Source organism: Centropristis striata, chromosome 23 (genome assembly GCF_030273125.1).
Source record: "Centropristis striata isolate RG_2023a ecotype Rhode Island chromosome 23, C.striata_1.0, whole genome shotgun sequence".
Lineage (NCBI taxonomy): Eukaryota > Metazoa > Chordata > Actinopteri > Perciformes > Serranidae > Centropristis > Centropristis striata.
This window is the reverse complement of record NC_081539.1, coordinates 28,766,302-28,780,458: the sequence shown is the minus strand read 5'-3', so window position 1 is coordinate 28,780,458 and position 14,157 is coordinate 28,766,302. Positions and strand designations below refer to the sequence as shown.

Genomic DNA, 14,157 nt, shown 5'->3' with positions numbered 1-14,157 from the left:
CAAAATTGTGGTCGCAACATTAGCTGACATTTCATAGCGGCGTTACAATCGTGCCAATTCAGCACATTGCAGAAGTTAGCAGAAGTAAGGATTAAAAGTTATTATAACTTATAATGTAAAATTATAAACTAGTACAGCTTACAGTTGAGTTGACAAAAATCTGAATTCAGAGTTGAGCAAACTCAAAAACAAAACTTAAAATATTTAGTTTAATTGTCCAACTTAACATTTTATTGAAGTTTGTTGCCTTGAAATTTTGAGTTCACCTAACTTTTCTTTTTTGTGTGACCACTTCAGGCTGGCTCTAAAAAACAGTCAAACCCCGTAGACCCCCATGTTAAAATGCCCGACTCTACAGCAGAAATAAACATGTCTGCAGCCTGGTACGAATAATATATTGGTCTTATAGTTTAGCTCCTTCATGACACCTTTACAGTGGGTACATTTGATATAAATAATATACAATGGTCCAGCCTTGTAAAAAAGCCTGCTAAAGATAAGATGAAAATAAAACAGCGGTGGTGCTGGTAGCAGCGTGTGTGTTGGGTTATAAACTAATACTATGCTGTCACATCTGCTGATCTGCTTACTGTACGTCACCTTCATGAACAATATGATCTCCCAGCTGTGAGTGATGCGTGCAGATTTGGGCGTGTGCTCGTTTCCATTCTCCGTGTACGCTCCATTGCTCCGGGCTGGAAGGTCATTTAAAGGCCAGACATCCAGACCTCTCCCCTCCTCTCCTCTCCTCTCTTCTCCTCCCTCCTCCTTCCCTCGCTCCTGCCTGAGAGCCAGAGATAAACCTACACATGCCAGCCACACAGGACCAATAGTCATGATTTATCGGAAGCCATTTGGTACCTGAACGCCTATGAAATTGTAATGAACTTGATTATGCTTTTAATGAAGTGTGAGAGGTTCTTCAGAAACGATTATAGCCATGCTCTGGCTCACAGCTAGGGGCTGTGGAGGGGAGGAGGAGGAGGAGCAGGGAGGAAAGGAGGACTGTCACAAACAATGAAGACTTTGTAGGATAGTGTAGGGCGAGCACAGGTGCAGACAGGAATAGATTACAGGGGTGTTTTACTGTATATGTGCGGTGACTTGACCCGACCAACCCCATTTCACTTCCTCCCTGCTAAGGGATTTTCCCTCAAAGCTGCATGCTGACGCGGTACATTAGATTCAACAGCCTGCAGCCTCATAGGTCATATTTTGCATACATATTAGACAGTTGAGGATGATTCTAACCTTTCCATGTACAGGGTGCTCCCATTCAGACAGGGAAACATTATTGTTCGGTAATTTCACACACAAATCTCCACTCTCCCATGCTGCTTCTTCTTTAAATACCACATGATGAGGTAAGTGGCTGCTGAAAGGGCACACTGACAGTCCAGGAGCAAACAGTGGCTTTTTGCTCACATTATCATTGCACGCTAAGTGACAAATTGTAATGAGATACTTTATGGATGCACATAAGGAATTCCCTTCTCGCCCTCATTTACAAAGGTCAGAGATCAGAATTAGTTTGAAAACACCTACTGGCATTTTTAAAAGATAATTCCACTTTATTACAAAGAGGCTGATTTACCCCTTTTTTCAGTTATGATAAATTGTACTTACTAAAGTAATTGCTGAGTTCTGGGAGCATGGTGACAGTACTCAGGCTGCACTTACTGACTGTTCTCATTATCCTTTAATTTGGTGACTAGTTTCTCATTCAGTAGATGCATTGTGAATACAAGAAACAATCAGAAATCAGTAAAAACTGTTCATCACAATACATAAAAATGAAATGTGACATTTTCACATTTCAATTGCTCGTAATGTCCTTAACCCCAAAAAATATTTGAGCTGATTTTCTGAATAAATAATTATCTTTTTCTGTTTTTCTGATTTAATGAGATTGTTATTTTTATTAATTCAAACAAGATTTCTTCCCATGAAAACTTTTCTCAGAAGTCTGAGATAATGATCTTGTTAATTGCCAAATTTTTCTCTAATTAATCTGTTACGATTCCATATAAAATTGAGATAGTTGATAAAACAGATAACAATAGCACTCATGAGGAGCTGCCTTTAGTAATGACTCACTGTTATCCATCTGTTGCTAAAACCAAGCCAGCATTTACTTTCTGTTGTGTATCTATATGTGTGAAAAACCGTTAAATACTGATTCATAGATGCATGCATACATATGTATTGTTCCTGTATTCGTTCTGGTGTCCGTGTAAGTTTCTAGAAAAACATGCTTTGTTTGTTTGTCAGCTGTGCTGGTTATGGTCCTTTGAAAGCTTCACTGTTTTGCTACATTATTAGATATTTTATGATCTTTTGCACATGGAATGAGCTCATTCTTTTTGCATTTGAATAGCCTCTGCTGCTTTTTTTTGTCAGTGAGATGGGGCCGTTGATTTTGGCTTCACACATCTTTTTACAAGTATTTATTTCATAACGAGGCAAATCCTTAAATTGGAGAAGCCTGTTAAGAGATTGCTTGGCATTCTTTCTTGAAAATGAATTAAATCAAAGGTGAAAATACTCCCATTTAAACCAGACTATGATAATCATTTTACACATTTGTCATTTGTTTCTGACATTTTACAATCCATCCATAATCTATAACATAACGCATCCTTCACTGCCTATCTGGACTCGGGTCGCAGGGGTCTGGAGCGGATTTAGAGTCACCAATTATACCTAAGCAGCATGTTTTTGGACTGTGGGAGGAAGCCGGAGAACCCGGAGAGAACCAACGCTGACACGGGGAGAACATGCAAACTCCACACTGAAAAACCAGCAACAAAAATGTAAGTTGTTAAATTGTGAATGTAAAAAAATGTATATGTTTATTATATGCCACTGTGCAAGAAAACAGTAAAAGTGCTGAATCAAAGTTGAACGAAGGAGTTACAAAGTCAGAAAACTATCATGGATGTTTATAATGGCCAATGGGCCAATGGGCCAATGGGCCAATGGGCAGCGAGCCAGACGGCTGTGAACGAGACCTGGGAGATCTAGTGATGGTGGAGAACTTTGTGGAAGGAGTAGCTGATGAAAATGTGTGGCGTGAAAACTTCTGCATGCCCAAAGATGCTCTTATGGCTTTAAGTGATGCCGCCTGGCTGCATACAATCCAATTTCACACACTTTTGCGTCACCGTATGCAGCAGATTTCCTCCCGAAAACGCTCGTCTAAACGAGGAATAAAAAGTGAAGACGAGACGCCACTTTTGCGTCTTCTGTTCAGACCGTCATCATGTAAACGTAGCCTTAGATGATAGTTTTACTCTTCGCCTTTGTTTTGTCTTGCAAATGAGTTCAGTTTCACCTTGAGGTTTGGCTAAAATATGTATTTTATTACTGATAGAATGTATATTAAAACCACAATAAGACCAGAAGTATCCTCTATCTAAAGTATTAGTCTAGAAACATCCTCTGCGAGAGGCCTTTTGTCTGAATGCATCAGCAGAAAGGGATGAATGCAGATGTTGTATCAGTCTATTTGCACTGCACCACTTGATAACGGTGCTAATGGCAGCTGATCCTGTGGTACAGTCTGCTGCAGGAGCTGTCACTTTGTGTGTATCTGTCGCCGTCACTGTCCACATGCTGAGGCTGTAACACTATCTGCAAGGTCTCCCAAGCTGTTAATCAACTCCTCTCTAATGTGTTGTTCACACCTTCTCTCTCTCTCTGACTTGGTGGATTTCTATCTTAGACAGGGTGCTTGGCTGGGCGATCGCTGTCGCTAATTTGTTGTGGCAATATTAATTAATGATCAGCCTGTCACAGCTGTTTATATTGAGACAGATTAGAAGTGGGAGAGATTAGACAAAGAAAACAATCTGCGAGAGGCTCAGCGGCTGACAGGGGTCACCTTCACGTGTCTGAAATCATATTCAATTTGCCGAGGCGGAGGCAGGGAAATTACTCCACTTGACCAGACTGTATCCTTCTCTATCTGTGATGCTTCACATTTAGAGATAACTAAATCAATTCATTTTGAAGCGCATTAAACTAAAAGACAATTTACACTCACATTTGATCTCGGCTGACAAATTAAAATATTCTGTTGCATTTTATATGTTTGTAATAACCACGGGACAAATACACTTTCTTTTCATGTGCAGCTCTTTCATGCTTTCTCTCCTCCATTAAGACTAATTTTCATTCTGCCAGCACATTTCCCTATTCAAATGGAGCTTAATCCAAGGTGGCAGAGCGCGGCGTCCTGACCACTGACCTCCGTACTGTCCTTCCTCAGGGACCTGCTGACTCTGTGCCTTCCCACTGCTGCACACAAGTCTCAGGCTCAGTTCACTTGGCAACAACGCAGCGCATTGTGACGGCGAGGGGAGATTAAGTGGCCAATCAAGGCCTGAACAGTGGGGTAATCATTCCACTTGGTAAAATGGGTGTCAGGATTACTCTGGCACTTTCTCACTTCACTGTGCAGGCTTTAATAGGGCAAAGACATTTTCCGGTAACTAGAGTGCTGTGAGTACGATTAAAGAACAGCTTCCTACTGACTGATTAATAATAAAGACTCAAAGTTAGGTTTAAGAGGCAAATTTACCCTTGAGGTTAGGGTTACTGTAGAAAAATTATTTAGGGGCAGAGGTGCAGGCCAGAACATGGGGAGAGTATTTTATTTCAGCTCAGGGAGTCATTTATTTTGTCATATCTCATATTTCTGTTTTATTTTATATTTTAGTTTGTAAGATTACTTGTGAAAAATAATAATGATTGTATGAAATCTTTCAATTAACTCCTCATTTTAAATAAAGCAATGAATCAGATTTATTTGTTGCCGCCTGCCACAATATCATCGTTGACAGCCACATACTGATTTTCAATATTTTTACTATTTAAAATGGGTAAAATATTACTTAATTGTAGAGGTGTCCACAGTGCACTGATTCACTCAACCCCAGTAGAGACTTCACCGGAAGGAAAGCGGACAGCAGCTCCAGAGATAAACCTTCAGTTACTACTCAAAATTTGATGTCAACATTATAAAAGTTTGAAGCTGTGAACTTTTCGGTATGGGCCTAACTATCTGCCATAACAAATACATTAAAGAGGAAACTTAATGCTGATGAAAACGTATTTTTCCTTAATGCATCAGTAAGATGTTCACGAATGACACATTTCATTTGTTTTCCGCAAAAATACCCAATCATGCAATATAGTATCTGCAGCAACTATAGCTTTTTTTAAACTTTTTTTTCTCCATCAGTACAAGCATATAAAGGGTGATGTCTGGAGTATTTACACATATAAAATAAGAATGAGCCATAAGGAAAACAACAGGTACATGGCATTGACCCCCTGGGCTCCAGTTAGAAAAATAAAAAACATATATACACACATGTTACAGATCTACATGGTTATAACAGTCCCATGTTTTCCAATAATTATCTCCCCTCTCTTTTTGCAAACAAATAGTGAAAGTCATTTTCTCCATGACATGTATTGAGTTGATTATGTTGATAAAAAGGGAGATGGCTGTTCCTTTGGAGGCAGCATTTTGTAATTGTCTTTTTGCTGGCGGCCAGGAAGATCTTCAGAAGGTATGAGTGGCTCCTATTGAGATCCCTCGGAATATGTTCAAGATACATTGAGGTGAAAGAAAAGTCAAGTCTCAGATCCAGGATCTCTAAGACTCATCAGCTCACTTCTCTCCAGAAAGGTAGAACAACTGGGCATGACCAGAAAATGTGAGCGTGGTCTGCTGGAACAGATCCAAACTCCCTCCAGCAGGAGCGTTGAGCTGAGCTATTGAACTTGGATTTTTGGTTAGGGGTAATAAAAAAACGAATAAGATTTTTCCAACAGAATTCCCTCCAGAATAAAGAATTTGTAGATGTAGACTGGGTTTCCCATATTTGAAGCCACATATCCTCTGAGATTGTTGTACTAGTTTCCTTTTCTCAGCGCTCCCTGATATAGTTGGTTGAGCCTTTATTCATTAAGGAGAACCCTCTGTTTAATTTACCTATAACACCTTTCCTGTTCTTTGAATTATAAGCATCAACAAATATCTGAATAATTCCCGAGGGCTCTGTCAGATCAGAGGATTTTATCTCCTTTAAAAAAAAGTGGCGTATCTGTAAGTACTGATAGAAGTCCTCTTTGCCCAACTCATACACCTCGCATAAGTCCTCAAAACCATTAAGTCTGCCACTAGTTATTATTCGGCAGAAGGCAGTAATGCCTCCCTTATATCTGTCTATAGCTGTGGTCCTGTGATAGCAACTATAGCTGTGTTATAGTTTTTTTTATGGTTATGTTTAGGCGCTAACCTTATCCAATGAGCTGTTGTCAACATGTTTGTTGTTGGAGCCTAACCACAGACAGGACTGCACTGCAAAAAAAGAAAAGTTGGGTGAACTCAAAATTTCAAGGCAACAAACTTCGATAAAATTTTAAGTTGGACAATTGAACAAAATATTTTAACTGCTTGTACTAACTTACAATTTTACATTGTAATAACTTTTAATCCTTACTTCTGCTAACTTCTGCAATGTGCTGAATTGGCACGATTGTAACACCGCTATGAAATGTCAGCTAATGTTGCGACCACAATTTTGAGTTAGAATTGATACGCTAATGGCTACCATTGTAGCTGTAACAAGCAGCGCCGCTAGCATCAGTTAGCAGCTAGCATCAGTTAGCAGCTAGCATCAGTTAGCCGCTAGCGTCAGTTAGCCGCTAGCGTCAGTTAGCCGCTAGCGTCAGTTAGCCGCTAGCTTTCGCTAATGACCGCTTTCCCGCATTTCACAAAAAATAAATAAGAGTTATCAGAACTATTGTCCCTTGTTGTGAACCCCAACTTAAAGATATAAGTAACAACAACTCACAAACTTGTTTTTGAGCAGACAACTGGCTTCCTTTGTTGCGCTAACTTACATTATTGCTTAAGTTTTACCAACTTAAATCACTGTTTTAAGCTAAAAAAAAATACAAGTTGGCTTTTTTGCAGTGTGTGCTTTAAACATGTTCCTTAAACTTCTGTGTGTTTCATGGATGCAGCACTTTATTTAATCAAAAGAACGTTGTATGTGAACATGGTTGTATTTGAAAAGAAGTGGAGGGTCTAAAGAAAATCTAGTTAATGATAGTGAGGCTTTTGCTTTTTAATAAATATGTAATATCATATTTAATGGCTCAATCATTTTCTAACAGTCCTTTGGATAATATTCTCTCACAAAGCTTCGACAATGAATAAGAATATCTCCCTTCCCTGAGCTCCTAGTGAAGATGATCTGTTGAGCAAGGCAGTTAACTCCCAACAGCTAAATGATGGGGTTGTAGTTGTACTGGGTATCTCTCAGCTAGGAATAAGTAGTAGAATAAGAAGTCAGTGTTGGGCAAGATATCTCTGCAGCATGCATTCTCATTTGATTTCCCTGGATAAATAAAGGTTAAATGAAGGAATAAAAAATGAAAGTACTTGCCGGAAGATAAATAGCTCTTTAATGTCAAGCAGACTGTGGCCTAATGCCTCATTTCTGATATGATTGTTAAAAGTCAATTCCCATAGACATAAGCGTAGGAGGGCTGCAGGAAGGTATAGGCTCCATTACTGCAGGACAGAGTGTATTGCATGTGTGGATGTGCACTAGTATGCTTGTCTTGTCACTCTTGCTGTATTATTCCTTATGTATGTATGTGAAGCAGGATACAGCACCATGCAGTTCCCGTGAGTTTAAATATTTCATTGGGGGGATGAAATCTGGAGCTGCCAGCCTTCCTGTTCAGCTCAGCCCAAGTCTGAAGGACTAATGCTGCTCCTCATCCTTATGTTCCACTCTGCTGAGTTAATGCAATATCCTCATATTACTGTCTTGTCTTCCCCTACTTACTTCCATTGTCCCCATCAATATATTCAGGTGTTGGAGCCCTCTTCTCCTCTCATACGAAAAAAAGGAAGTAGGACTTCTGTGCTAACCCTCTGCTTTACCTCTGACCCTGCCTTAGATGGTATCATTGGTGCTTTACCCTCTGGGTCTTTATGTAAGTAAACCAATCAATCAAGAGCTTGTGTATGAAAACTGAACGCCACAGAAGGAAATGCTAACGATGGCCCGTTGGCTTCTTTGCCAGGAGGAATTATATTGTTTAAAGGAACACTCCACCGTTTTTTCACATTAAAACATGTTATTCGGGTAAGTAAGATGAGTTGATACAGACCTCTTGCGTCTCAATGCGTGCACTCAATCGCCCTGGCGCGCGGAGCTACTCGGCTAGCACTTAGCACTTAGACTCGGCGCAGTAATATCATCACTCCTGACGGAAGTGAGAGGGAGCGGAAGTGATGATATTACTGCGCCGAGTCGAAGTGCTCCCAAGTGCTATTCCGCCATACATTATAGTTATCCTTTTTATCCGCTTCGAAAAGCGCCACGTTTTATTTTGTGTCGCCATACTTGGTCGTTTAACTACTCGTGTAGCTGTATTTAAATAGGGAAAACGTGGAGGAGTTTGGTCGCTTCTAACTGTCCATCTGTGTGGATCCTAATGAATGAACTGGGCTAAGCTAAGTGCTAGCCAAGTAGCTCCGCGCGCCAGGGCGATTGAGTGCACGCATTGAGACGCAAGAGGTCTGTATCAACTTGTCTTACTTACCCGAATAACATGTTTTAATATGAAAAAATGGTGGAGTGTTCCTTTAAACAGAGGGAATGTACATGGGTACATGCTGTTAGAGAGATAGGTCAGAAGTATTTTTCCAGTGTAGTGGGCTTGTATTAAGTTGATCAACAAAGTGATAATAGAATTAGTGTTCAGATCACCATTGGGATTAAATAACAGCATGTATTTTTCAGCCACACTAAATCATTCAAAAGATGTTCTCAGAAGTTTTTCTAAAATATCCTTTTTTTGTGAAATACTGGAATGTGAATAATGGATTGCATACAGAGAATTGTAAAGATACTATTAGTTAATAATAAATAAAACACATTTTAATAGATTAAAGCCATTATTCCTGTCCTCAATAAAAACAACAATGAACCAAATGAATTGCTGATATTCAGGAACGTGGTGACATTGTTAAAAAGAAACAAAAGCAGTCATAGCAGTTAGCATCAGAACACAAATGTTCAGCAACTAGCTAGCTAGTAACTAAAATGTATCTCACGTTACAACATTTTGGCCTCATGTGCTGCCATCCTTTAAGTAGTCACGTTAACTTTAAGTAACTAATAATTAATTATCTAATGATTTAAAGCTAACATGGGATAAAATGAATCATGTTATTAAAATGAGCAAGCAGAATCTCTAGCAAGCTGTTGAGCATGAAGGAAAAAATAAAGTTAAAATCAGCTTTTTATCAAGTTTAAACAAGGTTAAAGTTTCGCAACTTAGTTGGCAATTGTTACAATGTCATTCATAAGGGCTCTGATTAAACTAATAATTTGAAACACAGGTGGAGGCTGCGTAACTGCGTCAGTAATAGCAGCTAGTCCCAGCTTTCTTGAAGCTCCATGCTCATTTTAGCATTAGCAACATGGCTACCACTAGCAGCCTGGCAACTGTCCAAAGCAAGAAACAACCATTTCCACTACCTGGGGATAGCTACTGTAAGCTATTTTTCTGAGCTACTAAGCAAATGAGCTGTTGAGGTGCTTCTTAGCAAAATGATCTTTGTTAAACTCTATAGTGCCATCGTTCTGTCTTGGTTCAAACTACGGAGCCTCTGTGTTGTTGTTTTATTACCTTCATAGGTATTGGCTCAACTTAGAAGTGCTTTGTGCTATAAGGTAAACTGTCAGACCAGTCTAAACACTGATGGTGTCATTATTCTACAGCCATTGCATTGTGCAATCAACACTTTCTTCATAATACCATACTACAAGGACATTAATGCATAAAACTAAATGAAAAACAATGGAAAATGGAAATAACAAATAATAAAATAAAATGTCAGAAGCATATGTTTTTCAGGCCATGAAGGGTATGATGCTATATGCTGGGTAACACCTCTACAAAGCTTTATCCTGCAACAGGTACAGCCAGAGGGAATTCTGGGAAAAGAGAGCGGAGCAAGGTGGCACACATAATTTGGCATACCACCATAACATTTGCATTACCCACAGGCTACAGCTGGCAACCAACCCCACATTACGCTTCACATCTGCAGTGTAGTCAACCACTGCCCATGCAATCAGTGCTTGGCAGGAGGATTGGCTCACATGTGAACATAGAGAGTGTGTATGTGAGCTGGAGGCTTTTAGCATTAACATCACGCAACAGTTCAGACATGTACACAGCTCACACACACACACATGCCTGGTCACATGTTTATCCGCACATACATGCATACATTTTTTATGTGCGCTTTTGTCCTTTACCAATGAAAATAAAACGCCTCTAGAGCCTGGCAGACAGCACGGCTGACTTTCAAGAAATTCCACAAGCAAGTGCTTTCTGGAACTAAACGGGTGCGGCAAATCCTCTTAAAATCCTTTTAGACACCGTGGCAGCGGGGAGAAAAAGAAAAAGTTTCTCCCAGGCAAACGTGCAGGTTTGTTGGGTTGATGTTGTGCTCTGGGGAAGGACACTCTCGCCAGTTTATTTCTTCAAGGCTGGAAAAGAATGTTAATATGACACATAGCCTACAGGATGTGCAGACGCACAATATGGTGGCGTGTGTGTCGACAGAGGGCTTCAAGGAAAGACTTTAGGGAAAGGACGCTTTGGATGTGTACGGCTTAATTCTTCCATTCAAGAGTGTGGTGCTTTGCACATCCCTTTGTGTCGTATTAGGACTGTAGAGGGACAATTTACAGTTTCACTTTCAGCTGCCAATAAGCCAGTGACCTGGACAGCTTGGATAGGAGGTCTTTGTCTATGCAAACAATCGTAAACAACTAAAATCAGTGTGACTATCTACTCAGGGCAGTTTTCTTTAGATGAAATTCTTCCGCTGAAATGAAGTTTTAAATGGCTGTCAACAAGTGCCAGCCAATCCAACCACCATGTCTTTAGGCTCTCCAATTTCCTCAAGTTTCTCAAAAACTAGTTTCCTGGCTCTGATTGCTATTTACATATTTGGGTAAATGAGCATGGGATTGGGCTCGGTGGTTTGTTTGTCGATTTGCTCTTTGCTTTTCTATCTCCTTTGGGCAACAGATTGAATTAATGTTTGTAGACACTGTGATGCCACACATGAGGAAACAGGAGATCTTGCAAAATTACAAAACTCCCCCAATTACAGCTCTACAAACACATAAGGCTGAAAAAAAAACCTCATTTTGGTGGCGATGCAGATTTCTCTGGTGTCACAGGCACAAGGACAATAATTAGCTTCATTTACATGCTTTTCTATTTAAATAGACCAACAAACAGATATTGTTTACTCAAGACTCAGGCTTTGCAGAACACACACAAATGCACCCCCAAACTGAACTGTATTTTCACTATATGTGCTATTTTTTGACACAAGGTAAATGCCATCTAACTTACACATCCTGTATCTTTATCAGCTCTGCCACATTCTCCTTGTGTCCCTGCTCTTTTTGAGCTCCTATCTCCTTTCCTCCTTAATTACTTATTGGAAGGTGTTTGGCTTTTCGCTGCACGCCTGCTGTTTTGGTCATTACAGGCCCCTGTAGGAAGTGGAGTAGCTGCCAAAGAAGCTTAGCAGAAGACAGGCGCTGGGGATGTGTCTGTACTCACCTGGGGTAAATGAGGACAGCTCTTCCTGCTGGCTTTGAGGCCTGTCCTCCCCTCAGGGGCCGTGCTGATGTTGAAGAGGGCCTGAAGAGCACACTGCGCTGCCTGGGTCTTGGCCAGCTTCTTGCTGCGACCGCAGCCCTCAAATATCCGCCCGTCCACGCGCACCGCCATCACAAAGCTACGCAGCCGCCGGCCTTCAGCTCGCTCCGACAGACAGGCGTACCGCAGGCCGGGCCGGAGTTCATTGAGCAGCGCCACGGGACTCTTTGGGGCTTCTGGCTCTGGAACAATCCCGCCTAGCCTCTGCTGAGCCTGCACCATGAGGTCCAAGGTGTGTCGAAGCAAGCGTCCGTGCCTCAGCAGCTCGCTCGATAGCAGCTCGCTCTCTGCTGCTGAGTCGCAGAGCGAGAGGCCATCGGAGCACGGCGAGGACTCAAATTCCTTGAAGAGCGTGTCAGGGAAGTCAGCCTGATCTGAGGTGAAGTCGGCCGAAGGGTTTGAGATGTTTCCCATGGCCAGGTGCGCCTGAGGAGCGTTGGGGAACTGGATGAAGGACTTGAGGGCCAGCTCGGCAGCCCTCATCTTTGCTTTCTTCTTCGTGGGGCCCGTGCCCTCGAAGGTCAGGCCGTTCACCTCCACAGCGATGGAGAAGACCGGAGCGTGGACCGGGCCCGTCTGAGACACCATGCGGTACTGCAGGCCCGGCCGGAGCTCGTTGAGCTGCACCAAAGCGTTCTTTGGTGCCTCAGACCAGGACAGTTTCTTATAGATGAGGCGGAGCTGACACAAGTGCCCGTTGTTGTCCTCCTCCAGCGGCCGTTTCCTCTTCAGACCGGAGCTTCCACTTCTTGCAGAGTCGGAGCAGAAAAGCGATTGGCACTCTGCAGGTCCTATGGAGCGATCCTCTAAGTTACCAATGTTACGGTTCTCCTTTACTTCAGCACTGCTGGTACCTGCAATAAAAACAGAAACAGTGTAAAATGTCAAAGCAATAAAAAAAAAAATGGTGAGAAAAAAGATGCATTACTGTGTGATACACACATTTTTCCTGGCTGAAGAAAATGAATCAAGAAAAATCTCCCAGGCAAGATTGAGCCACTTGATACACAATGAAATGGTAATGAACAAATCTACAATCATCTCGCTGAGCCGAGCCCACTTCATACCACAGGGCTCTATCATATTTAAGTGTTTTAAAATCCAAATACAAATCCCCTAAAAATGGCGATGTTATCTGCCAAATCATTCTGTAATCTGCCTCCAAATTGGTTCTGAATGTGTGTCGTCGAGTGGGAAACATTGGTCCCTGTGGCCAATGCAAAGCATCAATCCTATTTGTAATGGGGGTGGGGATCACATCGAGTGGCAGACATTCCAAGAAAGGATGAAATGTCTGTAGCCCGCTTTATTTCACACTTCTATCCTCTGTGAGAGCAAAGTCTGAACAGCTGTGATACGCTCTTCAAACCTAGTTACGGGGAAGTGGTGGTGTATTGCATTTCTGATGGGAAATGAACAAAAATAGGGAGTTCAGATCTCGCCACAAGAATGTTAATGGTGGGATGGGAGGCTGGGATCAAGTGACATTCACTGGTGAGCTGAGGCAGATTGTAGATGACATGTGCTATCTAATGACTTATTTATCTCAAACACTAAAATATTAAAAATCTCACTTCCATAAGATAATACAGATTTAAAAAAACACAAGCTGAAACCCGTGTGTAATCAAATAGCCCCTTTCCCCAATAATTAATTATGTGGGTGACAGAGAGATGATTTCCATATTAGGCCTGCCACTGAGAGAGTGAGCGCAGCGGGCTGACAGAGAGAAAGAAAAAAGGCAGCAGCTTACTTAAACTGTCCTCGTCCTCTGTGCTGCTGGTCCCAGGGCTTATGTACTTGAAGGGAGCGATCAATGCTGACAGCATACTGACTTTCTCTGGAGGAGAGACAAGAGACACGCAGAGTCAACAAGAGGGCAGCGGCGGAGATGTTTTGATAGTTTTATCGATTAAAGGCGAGAATCAGCGTCGGCCCAACACGGGGACAGAGACGGGACATAAGTGATCGGCAGTATGCACACCAGGCTGTCTCTGTCGCCGTGCATGGATTACAATGTACACATAAGGAAACAAACTCAGACCTGCACATGCACACGCACATGCACACACACACACACACACACATGGGAGATTTGAAATGCTCCAATAACAAAAATCAAGCAAAGATTGAAAAATCAATCACAAATCTGATTCACCAAACTCTCTTAACTGGACAAACTTGTTGTCAATCACTAGTCCGTGGCCTAGAGGTTAGGAATCGGGCTTGTAACTGGAGAGTTGCTGGTTCGAATCCCGGCACCTGACAGGTCAAGGACTGAAGTGCCCTTGAACAAGGCACCTACCCCCCTCCACAGCTCCCTGGGTGCAGTAATGTGCTGCCCACTGCTCCTTGCATGGTGTGTTC

The 14,157-nt window shown here is 41.8% G+C and overlaps 1 protein-coding gene across 1 annotated transcript in view; it reads right to left on the bottom strand.

Annotated features, from left to right (window-relative positions):
• Nucleotides 1-13,628, bottom strand: part of adarb2 (adenosine deaminase RNA specific B2 (inactive)) — a 103,713-nt gene extending 90,085 nt beyond the window's left edge. The window contains exons 1-2 of the mRNA XM_059326818.1: nucleotides 13,544-13,628; nucleotides 11,692-12,644 (exon numbers count right to left, since the gene is read on the bottom strand). Of these exons, the coding sequence (XP_059182801.1) occupies nucleotides 11,692-12,644; nucleotides 13,544-13,619 (1,029 nt within the window). The 5' untranslated portion in view covers nucleotides 13,620-13,628. The remainder of the gene's footprint in view (nucleotides 1-11,691; nucleotides 12,645-13,543) is intronic.
• Nucleotides 13,629-14,157: the final 529 nt, after the last annotated feature.